General features: G+C 34.7%; 3 protein-coding genes, 1 non-coding gene and 1 pseudogene across 5 annotated transcripts; 2 read left to right on the plus strand and 3 right to left on the minus strand.

Moving 5' to 3' along the window:
- LOC18594167 (TPR repeat-containing thioredoxin TTL1) lies at positions 982–6,106 on the plus strand. 2 transcript variants are annotated; one of them, XM_007021652.2, is made up of 8 exons: positions 1,330–2,246; positions 3,261–3,456; positions 3,559–3,743; positions 3,838–4,171; positions 4,281–4,485; positions 4,608–4,714; positions 4,845–4,976; positions 5,684–6,106. In XM_007021652.2, the coding sequence occupies exons 1-8, from the start codon at positions 1,330–1,332 to the stop codon at positions 5,696–5,698; spliced, it is 2,091 nt and encodes a 696-aa protein (XP_007021714.1). In that variant the 3' UTR covers positions 5,699–6,106. The 2 variants fall into 2 exon arrangements, with proteins under 2 accessions (XP_007021713.1, XP_007021714.1); XM_007021651.2 differs by lacking the exon at positions 5,684–6,106 and having other exon boundaries at positions 982–2,246; positions 4,845–5,651.
- Positions 7,644–7,727, plus strand: TRNAL-CAA. The gene has a single exon. It is a non-coding gene; the product is annotated as a tRNA-Leu (tRNA).
- LOC18594169 (cytochrome b-c1 complex subunit 6) lies at positions 9,889–10,582 on the minus strand. Its single transcript, XM_018124579.1, has one exon. It carries the CDS (start codon positions 10,459–10,461, stop codon positions 10,063–10,065), a length of 399 nt encoding a protein of 132 aa, XP_017980068.1. The 5' UTR covers positions 10,462–10,582; the 3' UTR covers positions 9,889–10,062.
- LOC18594170 lies at positions 11,675–14,706 on the minus strand (annotated as a pseudogene).
- On the minus strand, positions 14,806–19,588 carry LOC18594172 (ubiquitin-conjugating enzyme E2 36). Its single transcript, XM_007021659.2, has 8 exons — positions 19,398–19,588; positions 19,076–19,103; positions 18,800–18,886; positions 18,289–18,347; positions 16,396–16,437; positions 16,234–16,307; positions 15,218–15,315; positions 14,806–15,105 (listed from the first exon to the last, which is right to left on the minus strand). Exons 1-8 carry the CDS (start codon positions 19,584–19,586, stop codon positions 15,068–15,070), a joined length of 615 nt encoding a protein of 204 aa, XP_007021721.1. The 5' UTR covers positions 19,587–19,588; the 3' UTR covers positions 14,806–15,067.

Here is a 21,874-nt window from a genome sequence, read left to right on the forward strand (position 1 = left end):
TTATGAACGTACAATAAAAGCTTCACAAACTCAAGATTAAATATTAATGGTGGAGTTATTATTTCGCTAAAAGAATACAAAAGGCACGGTAAATTTGATAATTACGGTCACTGCGGTAAATGTCCACAGATTGGATACTGGTTTGATTTGATGTTTGCTGGTGTCCTTAAAGTGGGGCCACAAACCTCTGCACACACGCCACGTGGTTGAGGGATGGCTTTGTTTGGACTCTTTTTAGGAAAAAAAAGACTTTTGAGTTTTAGTAAAATTTACAGCCGTAAAAAAAAAGAGAGTCCGTAAAATTTGACTGTGGCAGTGTTGAAAAACAGTAAAAACAAATATAACACTGATGCAGAGAAGTGGATGGACCTGCTCACCACCTCTTTCCATCTTAATTATTTTCATGTAATTTTTATTTGGCTTTCTCACTTGCTCTTTAGTTTAGTGTACCTCACGCGCTATAATAAAAAAAAATAAAGTTATAGTTTTGAATTTATTTTTTAAAAAATAAAATTATTCAATCAAATAGTTTATTTCAGTGATGTGATGATTAAATTACTTTTTTGAGCTAAAAAAAATGCCATAAAAGTGAAAAATTAAAAGCTTTTATCCAAATCAGATGGAAAATAAAAAAAAAGTAAAATATTTTATTCAAATTGTTGTCAATATTTATCAAAGAATCGTGAGGTTCAATCTCCTTGATATGAGAGTGGGATAAGACGTAGCCTCTACTTACTAGAAACAGCACAAAAAGCAAACAATAGAGGCAACAAGGAGAGCCCAAGAAAACCCAAAAATAAAAAAGAAGGGATAAATAAAATAGAGAAGTGAATGGAGAGAGAGAAAGAGAGAGCAGAGAAGAGAGGTGCATGAAACCTGTCTCGTGAAGCAGCAGGTGGAAGAAAAAAAAACCAAAAATAAATGAAAATAAAATAAATAAATCAATAAAAACTCTTTCCCATTCAATTCTTCTTCTTCTTCTTCTTCTTCCTCTTCTTTTCTTTCCATTCTCATTCTCTCTGGAAAACCCTCTCTCTCTCTCTCTCTAAGCTCACATTCATTCTTTGCTTCTTCCTTTAATATCACGAGATCCCCATCTCTTTCTCTCTTTCTTTCCTTTCTTTTCCTTCTCCCTCTCTCTCTATTAGATGTCTTCTTCCAAGTTTTTCCTTTCTTCTCCGAGCTCTTTCTTTTCTACGTTCACTTCAAGCTCTTCCTTTTACTCACATTACCAATAAAAAACTCAAATAACCAAATACGAAAGAGAGAGAGGGAGGGGGGACGAAATTGGAGTAAACCCATTTTTACTGAGAAGGAAAAGGAAGAGAAATGTCGCATCTTGGAAAGCCAGTAACGGAGTTAGGGCGTTTAGATAAACTCGCCGATCAACTCCGTGACTCACTGAGTTACGATGTTAACAAGCCCGATTTCCGTGAACTCGATCTGGGCTCACCCGTTTCGCCGCTCCGAACTCGGCAACCCGGAATCACGATGACCACGACCACGACTACCACGAGTTCGAGTTCCAGCTCATCCGGATCCGTTTCGGGTAAAAATGGATCCAACACGCTTGCTAGAAGATCCGAATCGGGCCCGAATAATCACTCCGGGGAACTCTCTGTGTCAAGCGAAACAAGCCCTACAGCTTCGACCCGGAATATAAAATTGGGTCAGACAAGATCCGAATCTAACACTACCACGACCTCATTGATCTATTCGGGTCAAAGCTCCGTCAACTCGCCACCACTCAACGTTCTTCCGACGGGAAACATATGCCCTTCAGGAAAAATCTTAAAAACCGGCATGGCAGTAAACCGGAGCTCCAGGTCCGACGTTCTAGGATCCGGGTCGGGTAATTATGGCCACGGAAGCATAATGCGGGGCGGTGGAGTGGGAGCCGGACCCGTTACCGCCTCCAAAGGCAGTGTTTTTGAACCCTGTAACACCGTGGGAAGCCGGGGAAATGGAAGTGATTTAACGAGGAAAGCAATGGGAAGTTTGGACCCTGAGGAAGTTAAGAGAGTTGGGAATGAGATGTATAAAAAGGGACATTTTTTAGAGGCTTTGAGTTTGTATGATAAGGCTATAGCTTTGTCTCCGGGGAATGCGGCTTACCGGAGTAATAGGGCGGCAGCATTGACGGCTTTAGGAAGAGTAGGAGAGGCGGTGAAGGAGTGCGAGGAAGCGGTTAGATTGGATCCTAATTATGGGAGGGCCCATCAGAGATTGGCTTCGTTAATGTTAAGGTGAAAACAGTTTTGATATATTCTTTTTGGTGTTTTTTTGGTGGTTTGATCTACATTGATGAAGGAAAGAGTGTCGGTGGAGCTTTTTTGGATAGTTTTGATATATTAATGGGTTAGTGATAGTTTTGTTGATGTTTTGGATCTAATTTTTGAGATAGAATTTTAGTATTTGATGTTGGTTGGTTAATGTTTGTGGATAGGTTCTGGTGAGTTGTGATGTTTTGATCGACATTCATAACAAGGATTCTTTTTTTCAGATGGCTGAGTGGATTTTTTTAGTAAAAAATTTCTATTTTTTTGCTTCTTCTTTTGCTTTGACATGATGATGGTTGCAGAAGTTTTGATCTAGTGAATGAATGTGAGTGATGCTAATGTTTTCATCTGCACTGGTGAGAATAGTTACTGATTTTTTGGATTGTTAGATCCATATGTTTTGATTAGTTCCTTTGTTTGTTTGCTTTGTTTATTAGCTCTATTATCTGCTCTCTATGTTTCCCTCTCTGATCTGGATTTCTTCCATTCCTCACGCCTGTTCCCTCTATTTGCTTTTAATTGTTTATATTAATAGGATCAACCTGTCTAGGTTCACTCTTCTCCTTCTAGATAGTTCTAGAGTTTTTTGTTGTTTTTAGATGTTGGATTTTATCAGAGCAATCCGGTGAAATGTTCAAGGATTTTGTTTTCAATACTTTCCTCCAAATCATAGGTTCTTGTAAGTTATTTTAGAAGCACCCGCTACTTAACCATATTGGCTGGTTCATGAAGTTGTCGCCTGTCGGCTATGTCTCTTTCCTCTATAGAAATTAGATGTCCATCGGTTTCAGTCTTTTGCCAGTTTATGTCATTTACATTTCTTGATGCCATTCTTTTGCTCATTTAATGATTTAGGTGTTTTGAAATCCATTTTTGTTCTTTAACACTAATCAAATGCACAAATGTTTAGGTTGCTCCAATTTAATCCAATGTGCATATAATATTGAGGTTGCTCCAAATTTAACTCCACTTTTATTTCAGGGTAGGGCAGGTTGAGAATGCAAGGAAGCACCTATGTTTTCTTGGGCAACCACAAGATCCAACCGAGTTGCAGAAGTTGCAGGCAGTAGAAAAGCATATTAGCAAGTGTACTGATGCCCGGAGAATTAGAGACTGGAAAAGTGCATTAAGGGAAAGTGATGCTGCAATTGCCACTGGCGCGGACTTCTCTCCACAGGTAAAAAATTCATATCTAAAACTTTCCATCATTGAATTATGAAGAATTTCTGCAGTTAACAGACATTGAAAATGGCTGAACTGGTTCAAATTGAATTTACAGCTTTTTATGTGTAGAGTAGAAGCCCTCTTGAAACTCCATCAACTTGATGATGCTGAATCAAGCCTTTCTTTTGTTCCTAAGTTAGAACCATGCACCAACTCCTGCTCACAGACTAAATTTTTTGGGATGCTTTCTGAAGCGTATCTCTTCTTTGTCCGAGCACAAATTGAGATGGCACTTGGGAGGTGAGTTTAAACAAAAAATGTTAAGCTTCGTTAGATATAAGATGCCAAAGGCTTTGGGAACAGAATAGGTAAACTGATGATGGATATCTTGCAGGTTTGAGAATGCAGTTACAGCTGCTGAGAGGGCTGGACAGATTGATCCCAGAAATGTTGAAGTTGCTGTACTGCTTAACAATGTGAGGTTGGTTGCAAGAGCGCGAGCTCGTGGGAATGATCTTTTCAAGTCTGAAAGATTCACTGAGGCCTGCTCAGCATATGGGGATGGTCTCAGGCTTGATCCATCAATCTCTGTTCTTTATTGTAATAGAGCAGCTTGTTGGTTTAAGCTTGGGCGATGGGAGCGTTCTGTTGAAGATTGTGACCAAGCTTTAAGTATCCAGCCAAACTACATAAAAGCCCTTCTCCGAAGGGCAGCATCTAATAGCAAGGTGAAGGATCCTTTTAAAGCTTTCCTTCATTATAAGAATAATTATCTTTTGTGTATCTATGCAGAAGGATTTGGTTCTCATACTAATAATCAGTCATTGTGAACTACAGCTCGAACGATGGGCTGAGGCTGTGCGAGATTATGAAGTTTTGAGAAGGGAACTTCCAGATGATAATGAAGTTGCTGAATCTCTATTTCATGCACAAGTTGCATTGAAGAAATCTCGTGGTGAAGAAGTTTATAATATGAAGTTTGGTGGTGAAGTAGAGGAAGTATCAGGTCTTGAGCAGTTCAGAGCTGCAATTTCTCTTCCAGGTAAGCAGTGCTCTTACATTCTCAACATTTTAAACTACCTTCAACTGACCACTCACTTCTGTCCTAGATCTCTTCCCTTTTACTGTCATGCAATCCTCTTGAGCTATACTTTTGAACCACAGGCATCTCTGTAGTACATTTTAAGATGGCTTCCAACATGCAATGCAAGCAGATATCTCCATTAGTGGATGCACTATGTGGCCGCTATCCCTCCATAAATTTTCTCAAGGTATGTGGCCCACTCTTCTTTCTCCATAATTTGTTTTTTCCATGCTCATTTAGATAAAGAAAAAGAAATGTAAAGCAGTAGAAATAACCAAGTGGTTTTTATCTCCTTTTGTTGGTTCTTTCGAGTAAAGGTGGACATTGATGAGAGTCCAGCAGTTGCAAATGCTGAGAATGTGAGGATTGTACCAACATTCAAGATATACAAAAATGGTAGCCGGGTGAAGGAAATTGTGTGCCCAAGTCGAGAAATGCTGGAACACTCGGTGAGGCATTACAGCTTTTAGAACTCATGACTGTACTGTACTCCTGCTCTGCCCTTTTTTGTCTTTACATCTTGCTTCCCAAGTGTCCTTTTTGTTGGGAACTCTTCCACTACCCACCCAATCTTTCCTCCCACCACATAAGGATTACCAGATACCTGTGACATAAACCAGAGCTACATAATAATCCCATTAGCAGCCAATGCCAGAGGAACCCAGAGAAATTAGCTTTAGTTCCCTTTTGCAGTTTTTATTTATTCATTCATTCCTCATTGCTCTAGGGTTCCCTGTTCTTCCTCCCTTAACCTTACCTTTTTTGTTAATTTTTTCCCCTTTTCCATTTTCAAGTAGGCCAGCCTGGTTCTTGTATCACTACTCTTGTTCAGTGGGACAAAAAATTGAGAAATATGTGTACAATTTAATTAAAGTGGATACTTAGTTACATTTTAGGGTTACAGTGAGAGGACTGGCAGGCGGGCTGGTAGTAGAGGATCTCTGTACATGTATATATGTGATGATATATACAAAACATTGGAAGCCATGAGGGAGATTGGATGTCTGGTGGGTACTTAGTTACTGGGTTAGTGAAAGAAGGATGAATATGTTGTCATTAATATTGTTGTTTCTTTCTTTTTTCTCAACCATTCCATCAATAAAAAAATTCCCATTTTTTCTCTCTCTGCAACTCCATATTTAATTTTTCCTTGCAGTTTTACCAAACCTGAAGTTGGGACTCCATTAAATAAAAAGATGATGCCAAATTTCAATTTCACAAGGGGCACTTGTGTCATTTTCTCTGATATCCTAGAGAAACACTTGACTTGGTCTTGGGACAGGGTAGGAAGCAAAAAAAGTACATATGTTTATAAATGAAGGTTGGTTTTTCTTATTAAGGAGTGGACTGGGTGGTTGACACAATTCATTGCTTTTCCTCTGAAATGTAACTGTGCCCTCTGGGAATAGGAGAGAGCCAGATTGGCCTCGGAACTTAGAAGCCCCCACTCTTTGCTTCTTGAGTCATTAATAACTATTATTTTTAGTTTAAGTGCAATTAATGCATGCTATCCATTCCATTATTAGTACATTTGAAATTATTATTTGTCTGCAATTGAAGTTGTTGTTTGCCTTTGTCATGTGGGGACTAGAAATAGAGGAACAAGGGTTTTCTTCTTTTTTCTTTTATTTATGTTTATTTTGTGCATGCACATGTGGGCATTTAAGTGCAATGCCTCTCCTTAATTAGGGGTTTTTTTTTCCCCCTCTGCTACACCTAACCAAAAAGGGTCCAAAAAGTGTAAACTGGTCGGTGCTAATGTGCGCCGGCTGGAATGTGACAATGCAGCACACCGCCCCTTGGCTTTGGGGGTAGGACCCTTGGGCCTTGTGTGGTGCTTTGGCAATGAATGCTGACAAAGGGACAAATATATGTATATTGGGAAGAAAAAAAAAAGGGGGGGAAATTCTTGGATTGGGTGTAAAGACAATTTCTTTTATATAGTTTTGTGGGTATATTTATCATTTTCAGTGAGCAAGAAGCTATATGAAAAGCTAAGCCTAGTAGCCTAGCTCCAAATTTACAGGTTGTTCAAGATTCCCATTCCAAACCCCCCTTTGCAATGTCAGCATTGAGCGAAAAAAAAAAAAAAGGCAGAGAAAGCTGTGTGATGGGTTGGGTTCTCTGGACTGTTGTCATCTATTGGTCCAGCGGAAACAATTATTGAAACTAATTATCTAATGTGCTGAGGATCAAAACCAAACCAAATTTGGATCATTGTTACCGTTATGGGCCCTGTGCCATCTTCATCAGTATGTGGTATAATGACAATTCAATCAGATATCTCTATGTGGATTTAGTGCCTGTCAACAGTAGTACAGAATTTGTGGTTGTTAAGATAATACAAGACTTAGAAATCAGCTTAACGTAGATGGCAGGAGAGGAGAATAATTTGACAACGGCAATTGGCAATAGCTAAAAACAAGCTATCATCAAAGAATTGATGTTAAGTGTGCACTTGCTTGCTACTTGACGCTCAACCTGATTTGAAATCTGAAAATGATATTTTTATATTTTTCTGCAAATTAATTCGTTTCTAAAAAGTCAAAATAATATATATATATATATATGATAGGCGCTCAAGAATAATTATCACCATGTTAGCATTACGGGTTCAGACAGACACGTGTGTAAAAAAGAGAGGATAAAAAATTTAAAACTCATTTCATTGGGGTTAAAGTGTCGGTATACACAGAAATGGAAAGAGAGGATAAAAAAAGTACGTAAAAAGGTACTGTAGAATTACCGTTTGTAGGGTGTACGGTTAAAGTTTATTTCTTTAATAAAGTTTTTTTAACCTTTTATGGCAGGGAATATAACCGTTGTGAGAAATTGATTTGGATGTGAGTACGATCTATGTCCACAAAAATGCTGTCGTTTTATGGGGTGTTTTTGGCATTGCTTGCTGTTGTACCTGCACTTGTTATTCAATGTTTTTGGACAATTAACCTGGTTGCACTGTTAATTCTCCTAAGCACCCTATGCCAATTCTCTGCTTAATCTCTTGGTCAAGCCATCCCAGAAAATCTTGAGCTTAGCAAGATAGAAAGCCTCGCTGCTGCTTGAGTTTTCCAAATACAACTCTGTATAAATACACAATAGATGTTAGTATGAGGGTCAGGATGGCCGAGTGGTCTAAGGCGCCAGACTCAAGTTCTGGTCTTCGAAAGAGGGCGTGGGTTCAAATCCCACTTCTGACAGTTACTTTTTTAATTCATCCAAAGGAAAAAAAACATGCATTATAGATGCACAAATGCACATCCCTAAGGATCATGTGAGAGGCTTTTCTGTTTCAAAAGGAAAAAAGAAGAGAGCCTTGTAGCATGGAATACAAGCAAGGTTTTGCAAAGATGGAGAGGGAAAAAGAACAGACAAGCAAACTTTGCAATATGGAAAGTGAGCGCAGAGGTAGCATTTTAGGTCCTATGCCCCTATATGAGCATGTGAAAAAGAAAACTGAAAAACATTGGAACCTAATTTTGCAAAAGAATGAAAAGAATAAGAACTATTAACACACCATATTAAGTTATTCCATATTAATTCATCAGAATGAAATTCTAAAAGAATAACCATTAACTTGCAATTATGATTTCATATGTAACCTGGACAACAACAAAAGGGTCTTCGTTCAATAGTCATACCCTAATCTTCATATACAAATAAATGCACACATTTTCTAGATAGTTCAATATATACCAAGATTCGCCTGCTATGGGGCTAAATATATACACTTAGCTTGTAAAACCAATCCAAGGAATTGAGATAAGAGACTGTAAAAGCTCACATAAGAGGAGCTGTTGGAGAAAATATATAGGGTAACCTTGCCCTCTCATAAGAAAATTATGAGACTAGATGGGCTTTGAAATAATCTATCAAGGAAAAGTACTCTCTGTGTTATTTGAGACACAGAAAATGAGGAAGTTCTGAGGTGTGATGCCGAAAGATCTCATCTCGTATCTGTCCACTGTAGACACTGTCAGCAAATAGGTATGCCTTGTGACAAGAAATCAGGTGCTAAGAAGACCATTCATACACATAGTCATAACCAATAGGGTTGTGATTTCTTTGCATACATTATGATCTTCTGTCACCCATTACTTGATTGGGCGGCAAGATTTGTATACAGTGGTCTTTGAAACCGACAAAATATCTTTCATATTTCATTGATGAGGTGACTAAAACTGTTAAGTCTATTTGCAATCGCAACATTAATGATGCCTTCAGTTACATTCAGGTCTTTTCTTTCTTTTCCCTTAGTGATAGCTAATCTTCATAAGATTTAAAAGAATGAAGTGAACCAAAAAGGTCACAACCACAAGGGTTTTGCAGGTGCACAAGGATGGATACAGATATTGTTTGTCGTGATACTCGGATAGCATGGTCAAGGTAATGAGATAAACTTAAGAGATGATCATAACAAGGTCCCAGAAAAATTTAAGTCATGCAATTTCAGTACTCATTTAGACAACCAATGATAAAAGATAAGTAAACCTGAAGGAACCAAAATAGACAATCTAAAATATCATTCTTTAAGGGTAGATTCAAGTCACTACTTAAAGTGACATCTACTGATATTAAAGAGCTTATAAAAAATAGAAGACATAAACAAGCAATGATAAAAAGGGGATTCCAATGCCCTTTTCCAAGAATACGATACAAAAAACACAACCTGTTCTATCAAAGACTCTGCTTTCCCATTTTTAATCCTCCATTTACGATTTAGCTTTTCCAAGAACACTAAACTGAGCTCTATACTATAACAGTACAACTGCTTGTAGGGGAAAATTCTTTATACCAGAGGGAATAACTTGGTCATTGGCTGTGGACAACAGAAAACATGCAACAAATAGGCGTTTACCCTCAGGATTGCCTGTTGGATAACTCTTCAACTTTATATGTTCGAGCCAAAGTGAGTAGTTAAAAGGAAAATTTAAGGTCCTCCTCAAGAAAATGGTCAGTTATGTGATTACACAACTCATTCAAACAACTGAGGATACAAGTAGACAATAATAAGTAAACTTGATACAACCAATGATTAATCAGCACTGCCAAATATCATTCCACAATCAATAATCATAGATTCAAGCCACAACTACAATGAAATCCACCAACATTAAGGATCAACATAAAAATTAATATCAACGAAATATTAGAAGCAATTTAATTGATACTTATATAACAAAAATGAAGAAAGATACTATTTTTTCCAAGTAAAAATTACCATCCATTTATTGCTAAGAAAGGAAAAACATTTATTAACATAAACCTGACAGTTAGAACTTGAAACTCCAATTCAAGTTCGAATCTTTAGAATAGAGTGCTATGCAAATTGAGTAGTCCAACATTCAATTAGTCCGAATATGTGTATGTAAAAGAATATTTATTCTCATTTCTGATGATCCCTTCCAACATCCATAAAACAAGAATTAGTATTAAAGAGAAAAAAAAAAAAAAACCCTTCCATTGCATCAATTCCTAAAAATTACCAAGTTAAACCCCAATAATAACCAAAAAATCCAAAATCCACTAACCATCTCATTTCTTCTCCAAATCCTTGGAATCCTCCTCCTTCTCTTTTTCCAATTCCTTAACAGCCTCTTCCTCAGCCTTCTTTTCGGCTCGTAAAATCGGCTCATAATAATCAGCATGAGCCTCCATACATTTCTTCAAAGCTGAGGTTGCTTCAAAGCATTTTTCCACAATATCTTGCTTGTTTTCTTCAGCTTCTCTGATGCAGTTTTCCCACCCAATAAAGCTCTCTTTGCATCCCCCTGCTTTCATGAACAAGCAAAACCCACACTCTCCTTCTTCTTCTTCTTCTTCTTCTTCTTCAGATCCTTCGTTTGGGACTTCTTCTGAGGGTTGTTTGCGTTCAGGGTCGTCCAGGGTTTTGGGATCAGGGGATTGTTTGGATTCTGGGTTTTGAGAGGACATATTTTTCTGGTGGAATCGGTGAGTCAGAGAGGCAGTCAAGGTTTTATTGGTGTTGCGGTGGAGGTCGACGAGGAATTTCCTTCCACGGCCTGCTTAAAACCCCTTCGAATTTTTTACTCAGTAAATGTTTTTTTATACAAATTATTTTAAAGGGCCAGGAATTGGACAACTTCTTTTTCTCTATAAGAGGACTTTTGGCCCTAATGCATTCACTAAATAATAAACGATTTCTCGTAGCACTGATTATTTCAATTATATATAAAAAAAATCACTTGAGTCTGAGTCTATTTCGATCTTAATATCTTTGGGGGAGGTCTCGTATAATTAAAGAGTTGGATATCTTTTGATATCACTTGTCATTGATATATACATTTTTAATTTAAAAAATATATTTTTAAAATAAATAAAAACTTTTACTTATAAATTTAAAATCTATTTCATCTCTTAACGATATGCGATCCGTGACATAAGAACATGTGCAATGATACAAAGATTATAAAGCCAAATCACATTTTATTTTTCTTGTGACTTAAGTGAATTAATTAAGATTAATCAATGTTAGATGCTCCTTAAGTACATGGTTATTGTTATGGAGTTTTGGGTATTAGCTAGTAAACCATCAAAAATTTTCCAAGACAAAGCAGAAAAAGCCTTCTGCAGCAGTTAAAAAGATTGGAAGATTACAACTCTGCTAATTAAACTGATGCATTACATTGTCAAATGTTATTACTGATAAACAACCATTAGCTTCTTTCTGATTCCAAAACAGTTGCGGAGGGAAAATAACATTTTCAAATGTTAATCTGGTTTTATGCACTGTCCATTGATTAGTAAGGGGGTCTTAACAATCCATGAGAGGAACAGCTTAGTCAAAGTCTAACTTCGATTTATTTTAGTCAATAATATACATTAGAATTTAAACTTTTGGGATAAATGGTCACTCAATTGTCTCTTTACCTAACAGGATCACATGCCAGTTTTGAAGGTCAATGTTTCCAATTGACTGATATGTTTGTCAGGACTTCTCTTCTCTAGAAGATGACTTGGGTATAAAGAGTAATTATATTGCTTCTAATACACATATACTATGTACCAAGAAAATACACATATCATATACAATACAAACTCTCACAATTTTGGTATTATCCTAACACATAAACACAAAGAAAGTTTATTCTAATGCAAATAGATATGGTTATACATATGTTGAAAATCAATCATCAGCATCAGACCAGTATATATCCAATGCACCCCACTGGCTTTGAGGCACTCCCAAGGCTTTCCAAACTGCTTTAGAGGCATCCACAATGTTGTTATCACAAGGAGGCTGGTAGTCATGGTCAGAATCACACCCCATTGTAGAGTCACATTCATCCACAACCTTGGCTCTAACACTCTTTCCATTGCCATGGATATTGATATACTTGAGACACCTTTTTTTCTTGTTGAACCATCCTGTCGACAGTGCCACCACAGGGTCATCGTCAGAGTGGTACTGGTTGTCACATTCTGATCGACCGCCACCATCCCCACCGGCTTCAAAGCTGTTGAGTGTCAGAGTTGCCTTGGTATGGCTGGAAACCAGCGGCGAACATTCGTATGTTGTGTAAAGCTTGCCTTCTTTACAACAGTCAGAGTCATTCTCTCGGTTACATTTCCCTGGTGGAGGCTTTTTCCCTCTGATCTTGCCACTAGGCTTGCAACTCTGAGCTTCAATGCTTACAAATAGAAAAAGAAAGCAACTAAGAACTAGAACTTTTAAACAAACTTGCTTCTTCATTTTCTTTTTCCTTCTTTGCTCTCTTTTCCTTCCTTTTTTGGATGTTCTGGTGTGAAAATTTTGCAGCTGGGGAAAAGCTATATATAATGATGAGGAATGAGTTCTTCCAAATTATCTGTCTTTCCAAGTGAAATTAAGACAAAATTCTGGCCTAACCCTTTTCGTATGTTGGTTTTAATAAAATAAGGTATATGGAGTTTTAAATTGTCATGGACTGCCTGCTTGGAGTCATAATAGAGGTAATAAAGTGTTTAAAGTATATACCATATATCCAGTCTATTAGATGTTATGGTTGAGTCATTTACTTTCTGTAGCATAATGACATACTAGTATTCTCACCTGATTGTATCCTCAGTTCTCTACCTCTCATTATTTATTCTGTAGTCATTATTTCTCTTATTCATGCGCTGCAATACTGACATTTTAGCATTAGATAACATGTATGAAATTCTTAAATAAACCATTGTTAATTTGTACTCGCCAGAATGCTAACTTGAAGTTATTTCTCTGTTATAATTAATTTCCCTGTTGATTCATCTGTCTGTTAGGATGGTCACTGTTATGGAGTTGTAGGACTGCAGGCTGATGTGTTTCTAGCCGGTACAAAGCTTGAATCTGCAGGATTTAAAAACATAGCAAGATTGCAGTTCTAGTAAGCTGATCCAGTACATAAACAAATGTTGTTTAGAGTTCCAAAACTGAATGTTGAGTGAGGTTGCAGTTCTAATAGTAGAAAAGTTCAAATTTTAATCCTTGGCAGAACAATTTAGTCAAAGTTCAAGTTATTTCCTAGTCAATCATATATGTCCGGATTAAGGCCTTTTCATTCTGTTTAAGCTTTTGGCTAATGAATCACTTAATCATTTCTTTGATTGACAGTTATATCGTACAACAAGGTAAAAATCCAGCTTAGAGATGCCAGTTCAAAGAAGATGTTATGGAGCATGAGCTTCCCAACTTCAATCTTTCAATTGACTGGTATGTTTAACAAGAAGGAACAAGATGGCTAAGGTTTAAGGAGTAGTTGTATTGCTTCAAATACATGTATTGAAATACAAACTCTCACATTTGTAACACTGTTGCTTACTAAAACTAACACACACACACACAATCTTTACACCTCAATACAAATAGAAATAACATTAATGACGTTGAGAATCAATCAAGTATCGGACCAGTATATATCAATTTCACCCCACTGGCTTATAGGCACTCCCAAGGCCTTCCAAACTGCTTTTGAGGCAACCACAATGTTGTTATGACAAGGAGGATAGTAATCGTGGGCAGCATCACACCCCATTGTAGAGTCACATTCACCGACAACCTTAGCCTTGACACTCTTCCCATTGCCATGGATATCGATATACTTGAGACACCTTTTTTTCTTGTTGAACCATCCTGTTGAAAGTGCCACCACAGGTTGATCATCAGAATGGTACTGATTGTCACACTTGGATGGGGCACTGCCATCTCCTCCGGCTTCGAAGCTGTTAAGTGTTAGAGTTGCCTTTGTGTGGTTGGAAACCGGTGGTGAACATTTGTATGTTGTGTAAAGCTGGCCTTCTTTACAACAACCAGGGTCATCCTCAATGGTACATTGCCCTGATCGAGGTTTCTTCGCTCTTATCTTGCCACTAGGCTTGCAAGTTTGAGCTTTAACTTCGAAACTTAGCAAAAGAAAAAGAAAGCAAACCAGAATTAGAACACTAGAATAGGCTTGTTTCTTCATTGTTTTCCCCCTCTACTCTCTTTTCTTGCTTGTTTTTCTGGTGTGGGAAGAAAACTGGACATGGAGAAAGGCTATATATAAAGAAGAGCTATGAGTATTCGAAGTCACCTGTTTCCTAACATGAAATCAAGACAAATTTATGGCCTTAACCCTTAATATATCTGCCAGTGATACAATAAAGCTATATGGAGTAGAACATTGTCGTGGACTGCATATGTGGAGACAGAATAGAGGTAATTAAATGTTTAAACCATAAACCAAACTGTTGTACTTTTCGAAAAGTTGTGTCTTGGTTTACATCTCTTAGCATTTCCACTTAACTACATCATGTGTCCATGTCATTTTACTATAATCCTACGTTGTTTCTCTCTTAAAAGAATTTTTAACCCATTTTTCCTGTGCTATTTTAGTGCTATTCTACTTTGCATAATCTCACAACCATGTACATTTAAGTACAAGATACCCTTCCTTAGTATATGCTGCAGCTTTAAGATAAATTATTAATTACATTTTAAGTTGTTGAATTCTTGTTGGGAATCTTCGCTCTTAGAAGCATCTCAAGCCAATTCCTTTGCTTGTCATAGAAACACAAATTCCATTTTCTTGATTCAGTGGTATGCAAGTAGGAGTTATTGGCTTAGTATAATTAGGTACAAAATGGGGGAATCCTCATCAGGATGTGCCACGTGATCTTCAGGACGGAAAAGGAAGCTTTTTTGATGAAATTTTGTCAGATTCAAATCAGGGAACATCCAGTGTATTCTTTGCTTCCAGTTTCAATAAACGAACAAACATTATATAAAAAATGCCTCAAACCTTTTACCTGATCAGTTACTGGAATCTGAAATAGAGCTATATTTGAGAATAATCACTTAGTTCAGCATTTGAGAGTTTCAGAGAACAAGGTATATATTATCATACAAGTTCAGAGACTGCTTCCAACAAGGAAAACAATTAACAGGTAGCAACTGGAAGCTTTTGATAGATATCAAACTCTTTAAAACATCAATTCTTCCAAATTTCCATATCAAATTGACATTGAATAGCTTACATTGCATAGAAAGTTATTTCAAGAAGGCAATCGTTTGCACCAGTCATCATGCACCACTTGCATATAAACGGGTCCATTCCTTTGCTGCGCAAGTCAAGGAAATCAAGAACAGTCAATTATATGAATAGCCACATACCATCCTTGATTGTAAGAGTTAATCAATCTCAATGATCCAATAAGTTTGCAACTAATTTACCTGTCTCAACCGCTTCAGCCTCATTTGTTTTCCAGTGCTTAGCAATGTTCTCGGAGAGTGGATCATCAGGATTTGGGGCACTTAGAAGTGCTTGAATGCTGAAATAAAAGTAATAATGTCACTGTATTAACCTAAGATGCTACCATAAGTTAAGATAATAATGTCAGTGCATTACTATATTTTTGCATTTGAAACTGCAGCAAAGTCTTTCTAGCCAAATGAAAACACCATAAATAAGCAGTCATGAAATAGGTGTATTCAACTGCCATCCATGGTTGTTAAATCAATATATGTACCGTGTATCAAAACCTTATTTTTTAATATTGAGTATCGTATGTAAGATAGAGTAAAAAATTTTACAATTGATTGTAAATAACATTTATACAAATAAAATAAAAAAAATTAAAAAATATTATATATTTTACCAGAATTGAAGATTATAGGCTGTAAACTGAAAAGATGATTTTTCTTTAATTTAAACTCTCAACATATTCCTTAATAATATAGATTTTTAAATAAAATATACTATTTTTCATATTAATTTATTAATTAAAAATTTAAAAACATTTATCATGTTGAAGTTAAAAGAGAATTCGATTTTTTAGTATTTTTTTATTTAAAATCTAAAGATTGAAACTCATCAAATATAATTTTTCATGTTTCAACTCAAAAAAAAATAAAAAATAAAATTCTTAATAATTATTTAGAATTTAGTTTATCAAAAGTGTATCGACTTTATCATACGATACATTGTGTATCGTACTATATGCTTTCGATACTTGATCAAATACGATACAGTTATAGATACATATCGTTTTCTACTAAATCGCATCGTACCATATGATATCGCGTATTGTACAATAATGATAACTATGCTACCATCTTTCTTTATAAAACCTAAACTTTTCAGAACAAATTCTGACAATATGCAAAATGTTTTGAATCTTTCTCAGCAAGCCATGATATATTCACCACACATGTAACCTAAAATTACATATCATAATATCTTATAATACCTCAGAAGTACAGTTCGAATCTGGAGAGCTGGACTCCATTTGTCTTTGAGAATATCAAGGCATATTCTTCCAAGCTGCCAAAAATATTAACCCCTAAGAGCCAAGAAAATATATCTTTTGCACCATAAAATAAGGACAAAAGAAGGAACAGGTAATGCCAACCTTATCAATGTTAGGATGATATATCTTTGTAAGAAATCGAACCTGTTACACCAAACTTGTTAATGTGGAGAAAATTACAAAATACATCAAAACGGACAAGATTAATGGATGACAGAAAATTCCAAGAATAGTTGAGAATAACAAATGGATGCTGAAATGCCAACTGCTCACAATTAACAATTCTATGAATATAGTGCACTCTTGAACCACTAGTGCAAGAAAAACAAACAATGAAGTCCAATCACCAGACAACAGACAAAGAAGTCCCAATCGTAGGAAACCAGACAATTAAGTATCAAACACGAGAAGACGATGAAGTCTCATATGCCATCATATCAGCCATACAGAGCCCAATTAGGAAAGCAACCACAAGAAAAATCATTACCACCAACCAGAGTTGGTTCTGCGCAACTACTCACATGCGAAGGCATCCACAAGAATGGATGTTCTTCCCATATGAAAGTGAGACTTTCAAAACCCAAAACAAAGAATCACCACCTAAGTAATAGAGGCTATAGCAGTGACAACATCAGAACAAGGACTTTTCAAAAGCCAGTGTACATGAAATACAATTATAAACATTGAATCCGATCAACAATTTGCTCTTAATTATGTCATCAAAGCAAATAGTTTATGCCACCAAAAGTTCACCAAAGTAAAAGGTAAACAATATCTATTAGATGTTCAATTCTGCCATACCAAAAATAAAATAAGACAAATTAAGTTCTGCTGTACCTGAAATTTCCAAAAATAAGATTACAAACCAACTGCAAATTATATCTGACTTGAAGGACAGAGAGTAACAATTAAATGTTTAGTTAAATTTCTCAAACTAGCTATAGAGCTGGGAGAAAAGAGTAAGCTGAGAAGTTAAGGGATGAGGATGGTCATGAAAGCTAGGGATTTAATAGACAGGGATCCTAATAGTACAATACTTTAAATGATATCTCAATTTCAGTAAACCAAAGGATGTAAAAATAATGCCTATTAGATGAACATTATCCTCTTTTAATCTCTTCCTCTGCAACAAATATTTTCACAAACACCATAGCAGATCAAGCTTTACATACATCATCTTGGCACCAAATTTAACAAGATACTAGATGGATTCACCCCCAAAGAATGAGGTAGAGCTTTAAACAGATAGAAATATGAAAATCAATCTGATCCTATACATCATATTATAGATCAGGTACAAAATTATCCCACGAAAATAAAAAGATAAACAGTTCCAAAAAAACTGTTCTAATCCAGAAGATATTTATTATCTAATTTAATGTTGTCATCACTTTCCACTTTCCTGTATCAAACATCATACCATAAACTGAAACACTTGTGCAGACCAACATTAAATCCTTCTTTTAATATAAATTCAGCGTTCTATGCAGATTTTTTTTGCTCCCAGGACAACATACTGCAAGATTCTCAAAGATATAAAATAACCTTAAGAAAGTTTGGCCCCCAAAAGACATCCACACACAAAAACAGTATTCAAAAACATTTTTTTCAGTGCAAGAAGTGTCACTATATAAAATAACGCAGATTTTCTACAACACATTAGCAAACAATTTAACCAGTGAAGGTAGGGTAAATCCTTACAGGCCAAAGGGAAATATATTCTGTAATTCACCAAAAGTAGGCCAGAGAGAGCTGAGACTAGATGCACTAACAGTAAAAAACATGACAGATAAAACAGCCCAATGAAGTAACAACAGATTGCCCTACAATGCAAGCTAAAAGCATCACTATATCATAATAAGACCCTCCAAATAACTTTTTCAGATGAAACCAAGAAATATTTTATATGAAAGGATCTACAATCCAGTGTACAACAATAGATTCAGCAACAGGAAGGTCATGCTACTTATTAAAACAAAACTCAACGTTAAGTACCTTGGGAGCAGCCATGGGATATTCTTCAGGCAAAAATAGTTCCAACTTGAAAACCCCTCCTAAAATAAATCCCAAACAAGAAAACGCATCATATCCTATACGTAAGTGCCAAATTACTTACAGAGAGAAAGAAACAACACAAAAGCAATGATATGTTACCAAAAACAACATTCTACAAGCACAGTGACAATGCATGACTGAAAAGCATGCTAATTGGTCCTAACTTCCAAGACTGAAAATAAGGGCACATTTTTCTCTTTTACAAATGGAAAACCAAAAAAAAAAAAAATAGAAAAAGGCATGAAGAGAAATAAACACTGCAGAACAATTTTCACAGTGAAAATTTCCTACTTTAAGCATATAGAAATCATTACAATGCCTTAAAATTCAAAATGGCATTGCTCTTATGACTTATATCAGCCCACACCCAACTATTACACAATGACACAATAAAATTTTACATTTCTAACACATAGCAAAATCATAACCACTAGATGAAAGAAATAACTACCTTCATATGGAGACTGTGTGGGACCAAGAATCATCACATTGAAATATCGCATGTTATCTTCTGATGGTGAAGCACTAATTCCAGGTGCTGTATCCGAAAAAAACCATTAAACTCTTTTATTCAACAGCAAAAAGAACCCAAAACATAAGATTCTTCTATGATCATAACCATAAAATACTAAACAAAACGCTGATTCAGTGATATTAAACAAAATTCAACAAGAATTTCTCAAAAAAGAAAATAAATCAAATGTGAAAGGAAAAGCAAAGTACTTACCTGGTTCACTGAGGAGACGCTGAGTTTCCTGTTTAGATCAAAGATAAAGAAACCAAAATTAAAGCATGAAAAATTAACCAAATTCAAGTTAATTAAAAAAAAAAAGCCTCGATCAAACTAAGAAGACGATCTTCAAATAAATTAGCCGTGGCTTTTAATTCATCATAACCCTAACAAATCCAGTAATCAAGCCCCACTCTAGAAACCCGAAAAAGAAGAAAAGAAAAACAAAAGTAAAAGATTAAGATTTTCTTGAGGTTTCTCGGGTAAACGAACGAATCGCAGAAATCGAGAAGGATCGAAGGGAGATCGAAAGAGATACCTTGATAATTCTTCGCGGGAGATTACTGTTGGCCATTGACGAGGATCGATTGATGAAGCAAAAGGGAAAGCCAAAAAAATTTAGGGTTTTTGAGAATTGAGAGAGAAAGGGGAAGAGAGAGAAAAATTTTGGCGAACAAAACACAGAAAATAAAAAAGGTCGCTTGTTCCCTGAATGTGTCTTTTGCATTTATTTTATTTTACTTTGCCCTAAAGCGCAGTAATTTTGACCCTCTTCCCGCTGTTCTTTACTTTCCTCCTTTTTCTTTTTTTATTATAATAAAATAAATATTATTATTTTCTTTTCTTACAAAAGCAATATATTTTTTAGGTTGTTTCTGTTTGATATCTAAAAAGTTTATAAATAAATCATTTTTGTCATTAATAAACTCTTTTATTTATTAATTATAAATTTATAAAACATACATTTTCTGAAATTGAGATTGCAACTAATTTTTTAGAAAAGAAATAGACAAAAACAAAATTATTAAATTATATTAAGTTAATAGGGTTTTATTTTGTTATTAAGTCTTGAAATGAATAATTTTTTTAATTTTGTCAATGATTAGATATTATTAACTTTCACAAGATAATTATATTAAAAGAGTTTAGTTGAGTTTTTTTTTTTTTGAAATGCAAGTTTAATTAAATTAAATATCGTATGAAAAAAATAAGATGTATTTTATGTTTATGAGTAAAAATTTTGTTTGAAAATGTGAAATCGTGACAAATTATATCAAAATTTATCTAACATAGATTTTCGAAATAATCAAAGCAACGAGACGTTATTGAGTGGGAAAAATATCTCATATTTCAAATATAAAAAAATGATTTTTGACCTCACTTAGTATATATTTTGAATTGAAAGTATGAGCCATGATAAAAACACTAAAATAAATTATTGTTTTTACAAAAAAAAAAGTTATTACTATTACCACTTTCATTTTTTATTTTTTTTGGATAAAAAATGCTAGCTCATATTCTTTTATAAAGGAGAGTAGTAAATATATATAAAAAAAAAAACAAAGACTAGTTAAAAGTATTAAAACAAAAACAAAATAATGGTTTTTCCCTCTAAACCTAACAATTCAAGGTTTAGTAATTATAATATAATGAGAGAAATATGGGCATGTTGCTTTATTCAAAACCAATTCCAAGATGTGTCAAAATCAAATTAAAAACAAAAATATCTATTTAATTAGAAGCAATCATTTAATATCCTTAATTTTTAATTAACAAGTTGGACCTCATTGCAAAAATCATAAAGTATAAATCATTCATTATGTTTATAAGATTTTGTTATTTTTCTAATTTTTTTCCCTTATCCATTATCTTCTCTTAAAATAGAAAAATTTCTTTTGAAGCATTTCGATTATATATGCATTTATCGTCATCTAATTTAATGTTGAGTGCGTTGTCTAATTAAAATTTGAAATTCTAATTTAAAGATTTTATATTCAAATCTTACGAAGGAATGAACGAAATTTATAAAACGAGAAAAAAAAATTTCTCATCATATAGTTTAAAATTATATATATATAATTAAAAAAGAGTAAAAATTCTTTTCCTTTTAAAATTTGGATTTGAATTACCTTGCTTTCACCCCAAATTAACATAACTTGGAAGCAGAAATTCTTTTCCTTTTTTGGGACAATATACATTTCTTAGAAGCAAGGTGAAGTTGCCTTATCAAATGGAATTTGGAAATACCAAATAAATTTAAAAAACAAGTTCTTAAAGCAGTTTAATCAAATCATGAAAGAGTATTTAATTTAATGATAAATGTATGTACGAGAATGAAAATATAATTGAGTTTTTTTTTTAGGGGGGAATTATATATAAAGGATCACATATTAATAATTATAACTTAGATTATAGCTTTAAAACTATGGCAATATTTATAGGAAGTTGGTAGCATATAAACCTATTCTTGCGTTGCCCTAACGCTAACAAAAATCTTTGGCTGTTGTTGGTGGAATTAATTTGGACCACCCAAAAAAGCAATATCTATCCTTTTTTGATCCCTTCATACATTTCCATATATGCCTTTGGACAATATGGTCAAGAAAAAATAAGGAGAAAATTGTGGAAAGTGACATTTCTTGATAAAAATATTTTAAAAGTAACTATCAAAACAAATTTAACTATTTTTAGTTATATTTAATCATGACTTGACAAAAATACCATTAAAACCATTTTAAATAAATTAAACAATTCATCACAATTTCTCCCAATTTCTCCCCATTTGTGCTTCAGATTTCTCTCTCTCACCATCCATCTCTCTTTAATTTTATTGATTTATCTCTTCGACGTTCGTCTGCTATACTTTCGATTTCTCTCTATTGCGTTCTCATATTTCTTTTTCTTGCGCTTTCAAGATACCAAGCAATGATTTTGACATGCTTGAATGTGTGACTGTTTGAGAAATTTGATTTTTAAGTATTTTAGATAAAACTAAAATGGTAGAAATAATCACAA

The sequence above is a fragment of the Theobroma cacao genome, chromosome 7 (genome assembly GCF_000208745.1).
Source record: "Theobroma cacao cultivar B97-61/B2 chromosome 7, Criollo_cocoa_genome_V2, whole genome shotgun sequence".
Classification (NCBI taxonomy): Eukaryota; Viridiplantae; Streptophyta; class Magnoliopsida; order Malvales; family Malvaceae; genus Theobroma; species Theobroma cacao.

Bases quoted from the DNA above. Each gene is read 5' to 3' on its own strand.
- LOC18594167 (XM_007021651.2), top strand. From the start codon at position 1,330: ATGTCGCATCTTGGAAAGCCAGTAACGGAGTTAGGGCGTTTAGATAAA. The intron at 4,172-4,280 runs GTGAAGGATCCT...TGTGAACTACAG, and splicing joins GGGCAGCATCTAATAGCAAG to CTCGAACGATGGGCTGAGGC. The intron at 4,715-4,844 runs GTATGTGGCCCA...TTTCGAGTAAAG, and splicing joins CCTCCATAAATTTTCTCAAG to GTGGACATTGATGAGAGTCC.
- LOC18594169 (XM_018124579.1), bottom strand. From the start codon at position 10,461: ATGTCCTCTCAAAACCCAGAATCCAAACAATCCCCTGATCCCAAAACC.
- LOC18594172 (XM_007021659.2), bottom strand. From the start codon at position 19,586: ATGCAAAAGACACATTCAGGGAACAAGCGACCTTTTTTATTTTCTGTG. The intron at 18,887-19,075 runs GTAAGTACTTTG...TTTCGGATACAG, and splicing joins GCGTCTCCTCAGTGAACCAG to CACCTGGAATTAGTGCTTCA. The intron at 18,348-18,799 runs GTAGTTATTTCT...GATTTATTTTAG, and splicing joins CACACAGTCTCCATATGAAG to GAGGGGTTTTCAAGTTGGAA.